Genomic DNA, 15,169 nt, shown 5'->3' on the forward strand with positions numbered 1-15,169 from the left:
TTACAACACTGTTCCAGAACAGTTTAACCCAAATATTCAGATGTGTCCAGTGCATTTTATGGAGGACTGTTTCCTGATCCTGGTAGAGTAGACTACAATGCCGGCTGTTCTGACTCACAGTCTGTAAGTACGTTTTCATTTAAAGGATTTACCACTGATAATTCAAACGTGAGTTTTGAGCAGTGTAGAGTAGAGCTTGTTGTTTGTCATTTCTCCGATCACAAATGCACAAATTAGGCATTCGGCAAATCACAACGCACTGGATAGCTGGCCAATCACAGCACACCTCACTTTTCAGACCGATGAGCTTTGTAAAAATCAACGCGTTTCAGAAAGGCGAGGCATAGAGGAGAAACAATAATGTACAGTATGTGGAAAATAATGTTTTTTTAACCTTAAACCGCATAAACACATTTCATTACACCAAATACACAAAATAATGTTCTTTTTAGCAACATCATATGACCCCTTTAAATTATAAATACAGTATAGCTCATTTTAATTCTCATTTAAATTATAAAAAAAAAAAACATTGAAACAATCATCTTTGGAGAATAATTAAGAAAAACTCCAAAGTAAATGTCTGGAATGTGGTGGAAAATATGCTTAATAATTTTACATTGAAACAATATCTTAATGGTTTAGAAAATAGACTTTATTTTCTTTTTGCTTAATATAATTTCCAGATTTTTTTCTTCTGATTTTGTTGTGAAATGTGACCTCTACATGTTTTAATGAGATTCACCTAGTTGTCAGACACTTTAGATGTTAATTTCTCTGCAAAGAGGGTAATGGCTGGTACATAAGAGCAGACACTATGACTAATGGTATACTTCTGTTCATGTGCTTCTCTTTCTCTGTTTTTCTTTGTCACAGGACCATCAGACCATTCTTAGGGCCTGGGCCGTGAAGGACTTTGCCCCGAACTGCCCTCTCTACGTGCAGATCCTGAAACCCGAGAACAAGTTTCACATCAAGTTCGCAGGTCAGCGTGCAAATTGTGTTTCTCTCAGGGATGCAGGTGTAGATAGTGTGATATTCGATGCGCTTCGTACATGTGCGAGTGTGTTGAGAGGCAGCCGATCAGCCAATCTCCTTCCCTCTGAAGCCGTGTCCTTCAACACTCAACCCACTTTCTATCCCTCTTCAGTTGTGGAAATGTAGATAATGCTTTTTACTTTCCTGGTCCTCCCATTCCCCATGTCTGCTATAGTGTGGAGGCCAATGTTGTTATTATTAACGAAAACTATTACATGGACTAGAACCTAGCAGTGAAAAATATTTATAAAATAAAAATGGGGGTTTGAAGAAAAAAATCCTCAGCGTGAACATATAAAAACACTACTGTTCAAAGGTTTGAGGTCAGGAAGGTTTTTTTTATACTTTTATTCAGCAACAATTAATTAAATTGTGATTTTGAAAAGTAATTGTGAGATTGTGAAAAGTGAAAGTAAAGGCATTAATAATGTTAGAAAAGATTTCAAATAAATTGTGTTCTTTTTAAAATTTCAAAGAATCCTGACAAAAAAAAACATTTTTAACATCGATGATAATAACAAACGTTTCTGGAGCAGTAAATCAGAATATTAGAATGATTTCTGAAGGATGATGTGACACTGAAGACTGGAGTAATGAAGCTGAACATTCAGCTTTGATCACAGGAATCAATTACATTTTAAAATAATCAAATAGAAAACAGTTATTTTAAATCGTGATAATATTTCAAAATATTACTGTTTTTACTATATTTTTGATCAAATAAATGTGGCCTTGGTGAGCAGAAGAGACTTACCGACCCAATTTTCTTTGAACAGTAGTGTACATATTACTGTATTACAGTTCTTATTTCATTACATCTTATATCCACCTAAAATGCTTTAATTTACTAGTTGACTACTGAAACTGCTTTACTAATGATTAATGCGAGGAATGTTAATTGTCAGTACTTAAAAATGGCGGCTATTCAGCATAATTTAAGGCATATGTTCCTCTTTTCTCTTATTTGTCTAAATAGTGCAAGATTATTCTTGCCTGATACCATATAAATAAGATGTATTCAGATTAGATTATATAAAAAGCAGTAATTTCTGATAAAGTCACTGTACGCCGATTTAAAAAGATTTTAAAACCAGTACTGAAAACAAAAATAAAGCATACAAGCAAAATATAAGATATTGATGCACTATTAAAACGAACTAAAACTAAACTGAAATTAAAACACAAAACAAGATAAAATATTTAAAACTATAATAACCCTGCTGCCGGCAGACTCATAGTCACCAAGGCTGTTTTTGGCTGTCCGAGCCCCTCTCATGTTCAAAAGCCCAGCCAATCAAGCATCACTTGTTGGGCTGAGGAGAGTGTGTGGTGCACTCAAACCTCCAGCTCCGTGAGGCTCTCCTGCACAATGCTGGGATTGTCACAAGCAACTATACCCGGCCGCCTTCGCTTCAGCTGTCTCAATGAGCCGCTGAGCTTTGATTGTGTCGGAAAAGTGAAGAAAATTCATTCTCTTCACCCTCCACCTGCTTCTGCTGCACTCCAGCCTCTCCCTTCACAGCTCATCTCCATTTGAACACCAACAGGATCCGTGTTCATTCACTTGACCTCCTTGCAAGAGTGTTGGGGAGTTACTAACTAAAAATAGCAGTGCTACTAGTAACTTAGTAGCTAGTTGACTAGTCGAGAATGCTCCTGTATAGGAGCAGGACCTTAAAGTGTGGTGATTTGTTTGTGGGATTGCTGTGGTGTGTGTGTGAGCGTTATTTTTGGGAGATTACCAGGAAATGATATGGAGAATTTCACGGTGCAGTAGGATGTGAGGTGAGGCGATGATTAGAGATCCAGATCGCAGCTGGCGCTGCCGCTTCAGTGAGCAGCAGATGAAAAATGCGAAGAAGAAGATGCGTTGCTCTCTCACGTGAAGACCCTCATTTGTACGGCCCATAGAGCTGCATTACCTGCAGCTGGGATGCTGAGAGCAAGATGGTCTGCCCAGCATGTGGTGGCGGCGCTGGTTTTAGGGTCAATGAGAAGGCGGAGGATGAACGGACAGGATGAGTCAGTGGCTGAGGCAGCTGAGCTTTACCCAGAGATCAACCACAGATTGCACACTATCACACAATCTGTCAGTCGAACCCAGAGCTGCTGGTCACCTATCAGAGAAGAATGAGAATGGAGCGATGACTCGTTTCCTTGCTGCCTTGTCAGTCAGTGACATGACGCTAAAATTAATGACCTAAAAACCCTACATATACATACGAAATACATCTTTATTTTTGGTGTAATAAAATCTTGATTCACAAATGTTTCAATAATATTCATTGTTTTGGATGCATCTTTTGGCTGGTACTTGACCCTTGTAAAAAAGTAGTACACATTAGTATACTTATGGAAATATTAAGAATAGACTTAAATGCTGAACTTCAGAGTGTGTTAAGTAGGAATTACTTCTATTGTCTTTGAAATATGATTCCTGTTGAATTTACTGACAAGCATTTATAGTAAACTAAAATACACTTTAATGCCATTTTTATTGAAACTTGTACTTCATGTACTTAAAATATTTGTAATTACACATTTGTAATGGTGCATTACACATTGTGTCGGCGTCAGCGCTCGACCATCATAGTCACAACAGCCAATCACATTAATTTTTTCCGGTGTTGCCTGAACACGATTGGCTAGCGTCTGCACTAGGGTGTTTGCATAAAAGCGATCTGATTGGTGCTTGAAAAGTTGACAAGTTTTCAACTTCTGCTGCAAGCAGTTCCAGTGACGTGATGCAACAGACTCACAATTCAGTTGACGTCACCCATTCAAAGTAAATGAGAAGCGTTAACGCCAATGCCCATGTGAATACACACTAATGATGAAGTTGCAGTTTAGTACATTTAAAACATACTAACTTTAAATGTAATATCACGTAACACACTGAAGTTAAACTTATAGTCAAGTAAATGCTTTAGTATGTTAGTCAACACATCAAAATAAGTGTACTTTTTAAACGCATGGCAAAAGATTGTTAAAACATAAACTTAAATGTTTAAATGTTTAAATATAAAATTGTAATTTTACAGTATTTCAATGTGCATTTTTTAAAATTGTTGTCAAGAAACATAAAAAGTGTCTCTCTGTAATTAATAAAGCAATAAGCCCCAAGAAGCCGTGGTTTACAGTGAATTTATAACAGCTAAGGGGCGTTGTTAGGCACGCCGCGAAATTTACTGTAAACCACGGCTTCACGGGGCTTATTGCTTTTATAAAACGGTTATTCCATATACGTAGTAAAGTTTCACAAAATAAAACATAGCAAATAAAGTCTAATGATATTAATAAAAACAATATTCTTCCACCAAACAATGTAGTTCCTCAGAATCAGTTGTGGTTGCAACAAAGTGGTTGCCGAGCAAAACACAAAGTAAACAAAGGTGTATGTTTGTAGAGTAATTTACAACAGCTTCGAACGTGGCTCAGCCAATCAGAATCAAGGACCGGAACTATCCGTTTTATAATATACTTTTTAATAGATTTTTAACAATTAAGCAAAGTTTTTTTTCTCAAAATAATTCAAGTGATTAAATCTACAAAATATGTTTATCCTTTAACAAGTATAGAATTTTTTTTTCAACACAAAATATGTAAATTTACATATTGGCAAATCAAAATTTGGAGTAATTCATATAGATCATCAAGGAATTTATGCTTTACCCAAAACATGAAACTATGAAGCCATCTAAGCAGTCAATTGAAAACATTGGACATACTTTCCCAAAAGTATGATGCCTCTGATGTGTTTGCCAAATGTTTGTTTTATCTGCTTCAATGTGCAACATGTCAGCAGGATTATGAATAAGAATGTGCTTCTTTTATTGAGAGTTATGGTTGAAATGACACTTGCGATATATATACTTATGTTTCATATCAGTCAGAGGTGGTTATCCCCTGTGGGCGGTATGGTGTCTTGGTGGTTTACAGAGCGCTTGTTTCTTGACAGTTCGGCGGAACGCATCAATATGCAGTTTTTCTATGCATGGCGGGAATGTTGTGACACTGCCTGGAATATATGCACTAAGTGGCTGAGTGGGTGGCATAAATGAGTACGACTGGAGACTTGACTTCAGCTCTACAAATAGCTTAATCTCACCTTAATGTTCACATCAATGTTACTGAAGCTCACAGAGTGGTTAGTCTGAGGAGAAAAGCATTTCATTCACATTTCTCATGGTTATTCTGGGACTTCTGGACCGCTGTTTGTTTTGTTCAACTTTTGCTGCATTAATTGATTTTCTTTTCCTCTCCGTGGGCATGTTTGGAAATAGTAACTGGCCGCTTTGCTTCTTCCAGTTCTGCACTGTGTTAGTGTGGCTATATCATCAGCCAGGTCATTCATAAACATAACCAGCATGCTGCTTTAATTAATGCTAATGGCAGAGAAGTGGCACTGTTGTTACCGTCTTGCTGGGGTTCAAAGATTGAGCACAATCTCTCACTGCTGCACTCCTCGAACGGGCACGAAAACAGCAGCTTTAGAGAGAAAAAAGAATCTAGAAACACAATTATCACAGCGCTCTAGCCTGCTGTGCCGCGGCCCCGCTTCAGTAGAGGTCAACGTGCGCTTTCCGAGGCCGCTGGAAATGAGGGAGTTGGTGGAGGAGGAGATGAAGTGGTTGAGCAGAAAGGGTCTGAATGAAGAAGAACAGAGGTCTTTAATTCACCGTTTGATCTTTATGAGTGAATGTGCATCTTCAAGTGCTGCCTCCGCTACTTCAGACTGACATGGAGAATAATTCAAAGAACGAGCCTTATTTATCAAGTTTATCAAGTGAGAAATTATATTGTTTAATTATTAACCTAAGGACATAACAAAAAAAGAACAAGCCTTAATGATTGATTAACACCAATAATCAGAATCAATTTATTGGCCAGGTGTGTTTGTTGTGGCATTGGAAATGACAGTCATTTACATATATACAAAATACAGAATGTAGATGCAGACAAATATAGTTAACACAGTTTAAACCACTATGCGTCACAGATCAAGCTGGAGACAACAGGTAAGTTAATGAATAGCAGGTTTATTGATAGAAATAGCTGAGGCAGATCGAATGGAGCAATGACTGGTGAGTATCCAACACAAATGACTTCTTAGCTGAGTACTGATGGTTTTTGAGTCCTTTGCAGGTTCACGGAGGGATCAGGATGCAGGAGCGGAGGAGAGCAACTTAGGAAGAACTTCGGGGATCTAGAGATAAGTAGAAACAGGTATTTAACATTCAGAGAGTCTGGTAAGTTCAGGATAGTAAACGGTAGACCAGCCGGTGAGTGACTGGAAGGAGCGTGCTTATGAATGGTGCCTTGATTGCAGATGACCGGTGCGGGGAATCATAACTCAGGTGATGGTGATCGTGACTGAGAACAGGTGTGAGCCGGGGAGGATTCTGGGACATGGAGTCCAGAGCTGGTGATTGTGGTGATTCGCTGACATTACTCCCCCATCCCGGGGGTGGGCGCCCTGGAGGCTGGTGCAGGACTGGGACACGGGGAATACATCCAGGGCAGATCAGGCAGTCCAGGGTACCATGGTGGCACAGGGAGCTCGGGGGGCCATGGCGGAGCAGGCAGACTAGGAAGCCATGGCAGAGCATATAGTTCAGGAGGCCATGGCGGAGCAGGCAGCTCCGAAGGCCATGGCGGATCAGACAGTTCAGGAGGCCACGGCGGAGCAGGGAACTCAGAAGGCCATGGCTGGACGGCCTCCTTGGCCTCGCCACTCGGCCCGGCCACTACAGCTGGGAACTCAGGACGCCATGGCCGGACGGCCTCTGTGGCCTTGGCCTCGCCACTCGGCCTGGCCACTACAGATGGACCCATACTACCCCGCCCCAAAAATTCTTGGAGAGAATAACAGGCTCCGACGCCCTCTCGGGGCCAAAACCGGGGACTGGAGCCCTCTTTGGGCTTAACTGGGAATCAAGAGCCCTCCCTGGGCTAAACTCGGGGACTGGAGCCCTCCGTGGGCTAAACTCGGGAACAGGAACCCACTCTGGGCTGGATTCAGGGACTGGGAAGTGCTTACGAGGAGCTGGCACAGCAAGGCGCTTTCGAGGAGCTGGCACTGGAGCGGACTCAGGGGCTGGGGCCGTCACTGGAGCGGACTCAGGGTCTGGTGCCGACACTGGAGCGGACTCAGGGGCTGGGGCCGACACTGGAGCGGACTCAGGGGCTGGGGCCGACCGCCTTCTCCTACTTAGATTTCCCTCTCGGTTCAGGGTGAAAGGCGTGGTCGGCAGGCTGGAGAGAGCCACGGCCGGCGGGCTTGTGAATGCTGTGACTGGAGGACTTGACGGCGATCTGGTTCTGGATCAGGGATGGACGATCTCCAGACACCGGAGGATCCCTTCCCTCCAGCTCAGTCCAGTGGTGTCTGGGAGGTCCACGGGGCGATGGTAGTTGGCCCCGATCCAGAACAGAGAGTTGAGCGTCATGTCGTCTAACACCGTACTCGTGGTGATCCCGCAGAACTCCCTAGCATACTCCACAAACGGGAGATCCTGGTGAGCTAGGTTGGCGAACCGCGCGGCAACTTCCATAGCCGCGGAGAGAAGCATTTTTTTTTTTTAGGTCCGGTCTTCTGTAACAGATCAAGCTGGAGACAACTGGTAATTGAATGAATAGCAGGTTTATTGATAGAAATAGCTGAGGCTGATCGAATGGATCAATGACTGGTGAGTATCCAACACAAATGACAGTTCAATGAATCTTAGCTGAGTACTGATGGTTTTTGGGTCCTTTGCAGGTTCACGGAGGGATTGGGATCCAGGAGTGGAGGAGAGCAACTTAGGAAGACCTTCGGGGATCTAGAGATAAGTAGAAACAGGTATTTAACATTCAGCGAGTCTGGTAAGTTCAGGGTAGTGAACGGTAGACCGGACGGTGAGTGACTGGAAGGAGCGTGCTTATGAATGGTGCCTTGATTGCAGATGACAGGTGCGGGGAATCAGAACTCAGGTGATGGTGATCGTGACTGAGAACAGGTGTGAGCCGGGGAGGATTCTGGGACATGGAGTCCAGAGCTGGTGATTGTGGTGATTCGCTGACACTATGTGTACAAGTTGATATTTACATCGGTAAAAAGGGGACAGTGGTGGTGCAAAGATGTGTTGTTTGTGCAGGATTATAAATATGGATTATATTAAAAGTTATAAGAGCAGAAAAATAAGTGGGTATTGCACATGGCATGCATAAATAAATAAATATGAGTCGGACTTATTGTGCTCAGTGCAACTGTTTGCAATATGTACAAGTCATATTTATGTCATCCATTTAACCCCCAAATAAAGAAGGAATAAACAACAAAATAAAAAAGAAAACATGTTTATTTATTTATTTTCAGCTATAACTAAGAACAAATAGCTAAAAAATAAATAGATAAAGCAATGTTTGTCAAAACAATATTAGGTCAATAACTTTAGATACCAAGAAAATAAATAAAAACAAAAATAAAACCACCAAACCATAAATAAGCAACATATGAAACAATGCCAAGCAAGACAGTATTATGTGAATAACAACACTTTGACAAAACAAAATAAAAAAGAAAAACTTTTTATTTTTTATTTATAGAAAAATACTATAGCAAACAATAAATACATCAGTGAATGTCTATCAAAACAATGCTATTTAAATAACCAGAATATTAAACAAGAAAAAAAATATTTTGTTCGCCAGTAACATAATAAAAATATAATTTTTTTTTACATTTAATAGACAAAACAATGCTTATCAAAACAATACTAGATACTAGACAAAAAGTACAAAAAACAAGCCTAATTTAGTCAAATAACAAAAATGTTTAGCTTCAAAGCAGAACGTTTTCTAAATTGTTCCACAGAGAACAATCAGTCCTACTCTCCTTGTGATTTTCCTCATTTCACAATTTTACCTTCAGTCCTTCTTCGTGCCTTTGCCTACGCATTTCTCTGAATTGACTCGGGTTATTCAAACAATCGAAGCATTCTTCTCTCCTTGGGCGAGTAGCGTGTTTGAATAGATGTCAGTAAAATCCAGCTACGGTTGTGTCAGTTGTTCCTGGCCTGTTGTATAAAAGACTATTCATATAAACAATGCAGCACATTTCACATAATTTGTGCAATGCTAAAAATGGTTGGTATTTTCTTCAATCCACCCTGTGAGAAAAATAACATTGTACTAGAGCAACATAATAAATTCCGAGCATACATGGTTAGCACATCCACCCTAATAAAGCAATAATGACTCTGCCACTTCCCTCTCAATTAGACAAAACAAAGAAGCAGAAAGCAACAGGATGAGGAAACATTCTGCACTCCTATTGTTTATTTCCGATCAGAAGCCTGCCGTGAGAAGAACACAGGTTTTTTAAATAAGCTATATAGCCTAGAGGTGTTGTCTATGTCCTCTGATGAACAAAAAAAGGAAAATCTCCAAAACAACCAAAAATAGACCAAAGGAAAAGGACTGGTGAGGCCCAGAGAGAGCGCAAAAGAGACAATCCTCAGAGGAGCCAGTCGGGTTGAATGGTTTACCTGGGATTCAGTTAAAAAAAAAGACCGTCTTTTATGTCTTTTTTTTTTTGGGAGTGGTTTTCTGTCCATTATGTTCTGACTTCGGTCCAAGGCTGCATTGAATTGAAGTAAATGGTATAAACATAGCCGAAATGCACGTCTGGAGTCAGTGTTTTCATCAATGCTAATGCGATTTTATTGACTCATTTTCCTAATTAGCAAAATTAGGAAATGTGTTTTCACTCACCGCTAACAAGCCACATGAAAATTGTGCTCCATCCGTGAGACATTTGAGTCATTAATGAGTCATTAGTGCCGTACCTGCTATTTTCCCCCGGGTGAACATGTTATTTAATTTTTTAACATTACTATATGTACAAAACTTGAGTATTAATAAACATCCTCTTATGCCCTCTGCTTTTTTCCCTTGTTCTAAACTGTCGGTCTTTGTGTGTTTTTCTGGTACATTGGCTGGCATTTAAATGGCAGCGAGGTCTGAAGCTGATGTGTGTTCACTCAGCTGTGTGGAGGCCATTTCAGAGGGCAGCTGTTTTGAGCAGGGGAGTTAAAGGAGCATGAGATCTCAGGCATTGCCTTATTTCACACTCTGTTAATGGTGTTGAGAGGCTCTGACCCCTGCGATATGTGTCTTTAAAATCAAATTCAAGGAACTAAGATGTGCAAATGGCTTAGCAATACTAATCAGGAGGGATGAGAGTTTCAATTAATGTTCTGCTGGGATTGCCTCTCTATATTAGCAGGGTTCTTATGGTCAAATATATTTTAGGACATTTTGATTTGATTTCCAGGCTTGGAAAAGTCAAAAGTTTATAGATTACCGTTATAAAGTCTGGGGTATATTTTTATTGTTTTATTTAATTTATTTATTTTTTTGTTTTATTTTATTTTATTTTATTCTATTTTATTGTTTTATTTTATTTCATTTAGAAATAAATGAATACTTATATGCAGCAAGGACACATTAAATAAAACGTTGCAATATATACATTTGTAATGTTACCAAAGAATTCTATTTCAAATAAATGATCTTTTGAACTTTCTATTCTTCAAAGAATCTTGGTAAAAAATGTATCATGATTTCCACAAAACTATTAAGCAGCACAATCGTGTGAATGATTTCTGAAGGATTATGATAACGGCTGCTCAGCTTTGCATTACAGGAAAATTTTATATTTAAATTATAATCAAATAGAAAAACGTTAGTTTAAATTGTAATTTAAACTGTATTTATTAAATAGATGCTGCCTTGGTAAGCAAAGGAGACGTCTTTCAGAAACATGAAAAAATCTCACATACCCAAACGGGTGTATAATTGATTTAGAAGTAAAACAAATTATAATAATAATAATAAAATAAAATAAAAAAATTAAAGTGCAGAAATTAAAAAATAAGAATAGAAATTTTCATCATACATTTTCAATGGATGTACATGGGGCAAGTCATTACACTAGAATACACAATAAAATGGAGGCTGATTTGATACGTATACCCACTTGATGATTTTGATGACGTATACCCACAATTCATACATTATATATTTTAACATTAGATTGTTAATGACTTTGATCTCACTACTAAAAGAACAACGTAGACAACTTTACAGCTCACATAACACACATTTTCACACAAAAAGCTCTTGAACAAAAATACAAGCTGCATATTTATGCTTTTAAACCCTTCTGCCCCATCAACCGTTGTGCATGCTTATACACACTTAAGGAAGAATGAAATAATTTTCTCTGGTAATCAATAAAATGTCAATAGAGCTTAGCTTGTATTGAACATTTCTCCATAATGAAAACACATTCCATGATCAGAAATCTGAGAATTAATATTCCTCCCGTGTGTTTATTTTGCAGACCATGTGGTTTGTGAGGAAGAGTTTAAGTATGCCATGTTGGCCCTCAACTGTGTGTGTCCTGCCACCTCCACCCTGATCACCTTATTGATTCACTCCTCTAGAGGACAGTGAGTATAAACATCCCTCTCATATTCATTCATCCCTAGTAGCCAGACTTTTGACTACAGTATTTCATCTAGTCAGATTTTAGCTTATGAATTGTTAGTGACCAGCCACATTTGTGCACATTATCATCTGAGATATGTATTTTTGAGGGCAGTGTCACTAAAACATCCTCTGCCTGGTGTTAAAAGACGTGTGGCATTTATGATGTAGAATGGATGTGAATAGCATGCATTAATGTCCGCCCACTTTTTCAGCAGTGCTGGTTCTGGAAGTATTTTTTTCCGTTAGGGAATTTAAATTTAAAATCAGTCTTTGTTAAAGTATTATAAGCCTTGGATCAAACCAACCAGCTATGAGGTGGATCACAACTTTTATCTGAAGCAAACAAACTGTTTGAAAAAGATACAAGACTGTACTTAATGGCTTTTGTGAACTACAATCCCATGAAGCATTGCGAATGACAATCAAATGAAAAAAAGATGGTGAAATCTAAAACTGTCCATTTAAAGTTGTTGATTATATCTACAGAAACACTATATTTTTACGTTTATTGTGAGACAGACTCAAGAAGTGCTTCAAGCATAGTCCCTTTGGTACAAATTGCTTATTGGTGGACGTTTTTGCACAGAACCCTGGGTAATGTAGTTTTTCCATCACAAATTCAACTGTTAAAAATTATTTATTTTTAAATAAGTTTACAAAGCGCAAACATTTTAACAAAACTATATACCATTGATTAAAAGGATAGTTCACCCAAAAAATTATGGTTGAACCACTGAAGTCACATGGACTATTTTAACAATGTTCTTGCTACCTTTCTGGGTCTTGAACATGTCAGTTACGTTGCTGTCTATGGAGGGCCAGAGAGCTCTCAGATTTCATCAAAAATATCTTAATTTGTGTTCTGAGGATGAACAGAGGTCTTACAGGTTTGGAACGACATGAGGTTGAGTAATTAATGAAAGGATTTTCATTTTTGGGTGAACTAACCCTTTAACAACCTCAAAGTTCATAACAGATCTGTTTTTAAAGGTTTATACACATTATCGTTAAAAATCATTTTCCCTATGGTGGAAATGTATGATGTTTTTACTTCCAGAACCTGAATGCTGCACTCTGTTTCACTTCTTTGAATATATTTACACAAACATGATGCCTAAAATAAAACACAATGCTTGTGCCGCTCCATGCATACTACAGAGTCCTCATTCGCTGAACCATCAGCATGTGTTTAACTGTTATATTTTTTATTATCAGAACAGCATCTTCAGAGGCCTTCAAGCAGCGAGCAGGCGCCTTCCAGCCCCTCAACAGGTCAGACCCACCGACTGTAAAATATTGACGCATACACATCGATACACACAGCGGCAAAGATCCCATAAACTGTGAATTTAGCTCTGCGTCATGCGTCCTTGTTTCTTCACCTCCTCCATCTTAACACTCCTCCACTCCCTCTGGTTCTCACCTCCCCTTCATCCTCCCAGCCATTTGCAGGGATGTCAAAGACACATCAAGCGGTTTTTATTTTCTCTGCCCATCTGTAAGAGACAGTGTTTTCCCAAGCTGTGAATATGTGTGAAGGACATGTCAAAGAAATAGTTCACCCAAAATATTAAAATCTGTCAACATTTACTCACCCTCATAAATGATTTCCTTTATTTTGTGGAGCACAATGGAAGAAATTTGGAAGAATGTTCACGCTGCTCTTTTCTATACACTGCAAAAAAATAAAAATAATAATAATAATCTGTGAGTTATTTCAAAGAAAAAACATCAAATGTGAAGTGTCATGCAGGGAATTCTAGGAATGTTAATTTTGTTTTTTCACTGTAAATTATACAATGACTTGTTCTTCTTCCAAAAACCGTAATTTTAACAGTATTTTACTGTAAAGTTGCATTAAATGTAATTGCAGCTATTCAACATAGTACAGAAACTTACCTATAACCAATTAACAGGTTCTTACTGTAGCATTTTTACAGTGTACAACAAACCAGATGATTTATGATGTCAAGCTCCGAACTCCTAATTTGCTGTTTATTAATAATTAGTAATGTAGTTGTTAAGTATGGGGTAGGATTATGGGATTTAAAATATGGTCATGCAGAATAAGGCATTAATATGAGTTTTATAAATACTAAGAAACAGCCAATATGCTAGTAATATGCTTGCTAATAAGCAAAGTTAATAGTGAGAATTGGTCCCTAAACTAAAGTGTTACCAAACTCTGTCATTATTTACTCAACTTCATATCTTTTCAAAACTGTATAACTTGCATTCATCTTCGAAAACACAAATTAAGATATTTGTATTAAATTCTGAGAGATTTTTGTCCCTCCACTGAAAGTCCTTTATACCAAAATGCTAACACTTCAAAAAGTTCATAAAGACGGTGCAAAACTAATACTTATGGCTTCCTTTTACCATATTTGATTAGCTCTATGTATGTGCATTGATCAATGTTTAAATGTGATTAAAAGCCTAAATTAAATGTGTTTGTCATGTAAAATGATCATGTTTTTCAGTAAACTTGGGATTGAACCACTTGATTCATATGGATTACTTTTACAATCTCCTTATGAACTTTTTAAGCTTCAGAGTTTTGTTGTCATAGACTTTCAGTGAAAAGACAGAAACCTCCCAGGATTCTTTAAACGTTTATCCTCATTTGTGTTTCAAGGGTGAACGAAAGTCTTAAGGGTTTGAAACGACATGAGGCTGAGAGAATGATGGCAGAATTTTCAGTTTTGTGTGAACTATCCCTTAATTCTTTAGGAAAACATTTTCAAAAGGTCATCCATCTCTATCTAGGGAAGGCGGTGCTGGCTCCGTCGACCAATGGCAGCGCACGTACCGGCGGTGTGCAGCCAATGAGGTCCACCACATCCAGCTGGAAGAGAGCAAGTTTTTTGGAGAATATCAGGGAAAGAGTTTCACTTTTGCCTCCTTTCATGCACATAAGAAGTAAGTCTGGATAAAGATGCAGTGAATCACTATGTTGTTCATGCCAGTAAACACACACAGTCATTTTTGGGTGAACTAACCCTTTAACTGCTGTGGCAGATACGGCGTGTGTCTGATCGGGGTGCGCAGGATGGACACAGCCAACATCCTCTTGAACCCCGGACCCTGCCACATCATGGGAGCTTCCGACACCTGTTTCTACATCAACATCTCCAAGGAGGAGAACTCAGCCTTTGTCAGGGGCCACAGAGAGCCAGTCAGGGGCGCCGGGGGTGACTCCAGAGGGGTCTCGCAGACAATCTATCATGGCCTCACTCGACTACCAGTGCACAGTATTATAGCCAGCATGGGTTAGTCTGTAAACTCACATTTTCATTTCAATCATAAACTTTTGCCTGATGTACTGTAATAAGAAAACCAAACAATTGAATTGTTATTCGTAATAATCTCTATCTGCAATAGTCTGTTTTTCTTATTACACATGCACATTAAAGTCAGCATGAAATGGAAATTCATCCTGTCTGTTTTGTCTGCCTAAACTACTTTTTTACAAACAACTGCAAGCTCGCATTCATATCTGCCTCTAGCCAATTATCAACTAATTGACTGAACCAGGTCCCGCCCCACATTTTTATCTATTATATAAAATATTTATCTATTTTTTTTACGCAAT

The 15,169-nt window shown here is 38.7% G+C and overlaps 1 protein-coding gene across 1 annotated transcript in view; it reads left to right on the forward strand.

Annotated features, from left to right (window-relative positions):
• The window catches only part of kcnt2b (potassium sodium-activated channel subfamily T member 2b), a 93,740-nt gene that overhangs the window by 69,099 nt on the left and 9,472 nt on the right, over positions 1 to 15,169 (forward strand). Inside the window, exons 14-18 of the mRNA XM_016451593.1 lie at positions 877 to 985; positions 11,426 to 11,534; positions 12,790 to 12,846; positions 14,344 to 14,496; positions 14,596 to 14,846. Of these exons, the coding sequence (XP_016307079.1) occupies positions 877 to 985; positions 11,426 to 11,534; positions 12,790 to 12,846; positions 14,344 to 14,496; positions 14,596 to 14,846 (679 nt within the window). The remainder of the gene's footprint in view (positions 1 to 876; positions 986 to 11,425; positions 11,535 to 12,789; positions 12,847 to 14,343; positions 14,497 to 14,595; positions 14,847 to 15,169) is intronic.

The sequence above is a fragment of the Sinocyclocheilus anshuiensis genome, unplaced genomic scaffold (genome assembly GCF_001515605.1).
Source record: "Sinocyclocheilus anshuiensis isolate Anshui unplaced genomic scaffold, SAMN03320099.WGS_v1.1 scaffold47, whole genome shotgun sequence".
NCBI classification, from domain to species: Eukaryota; Metazoa; Chordata; class Actinopteri; order Cypriniformes; family Cyprinidae; genus Sinocyclocheilus; species Sinocyclocheilus anshuiensis.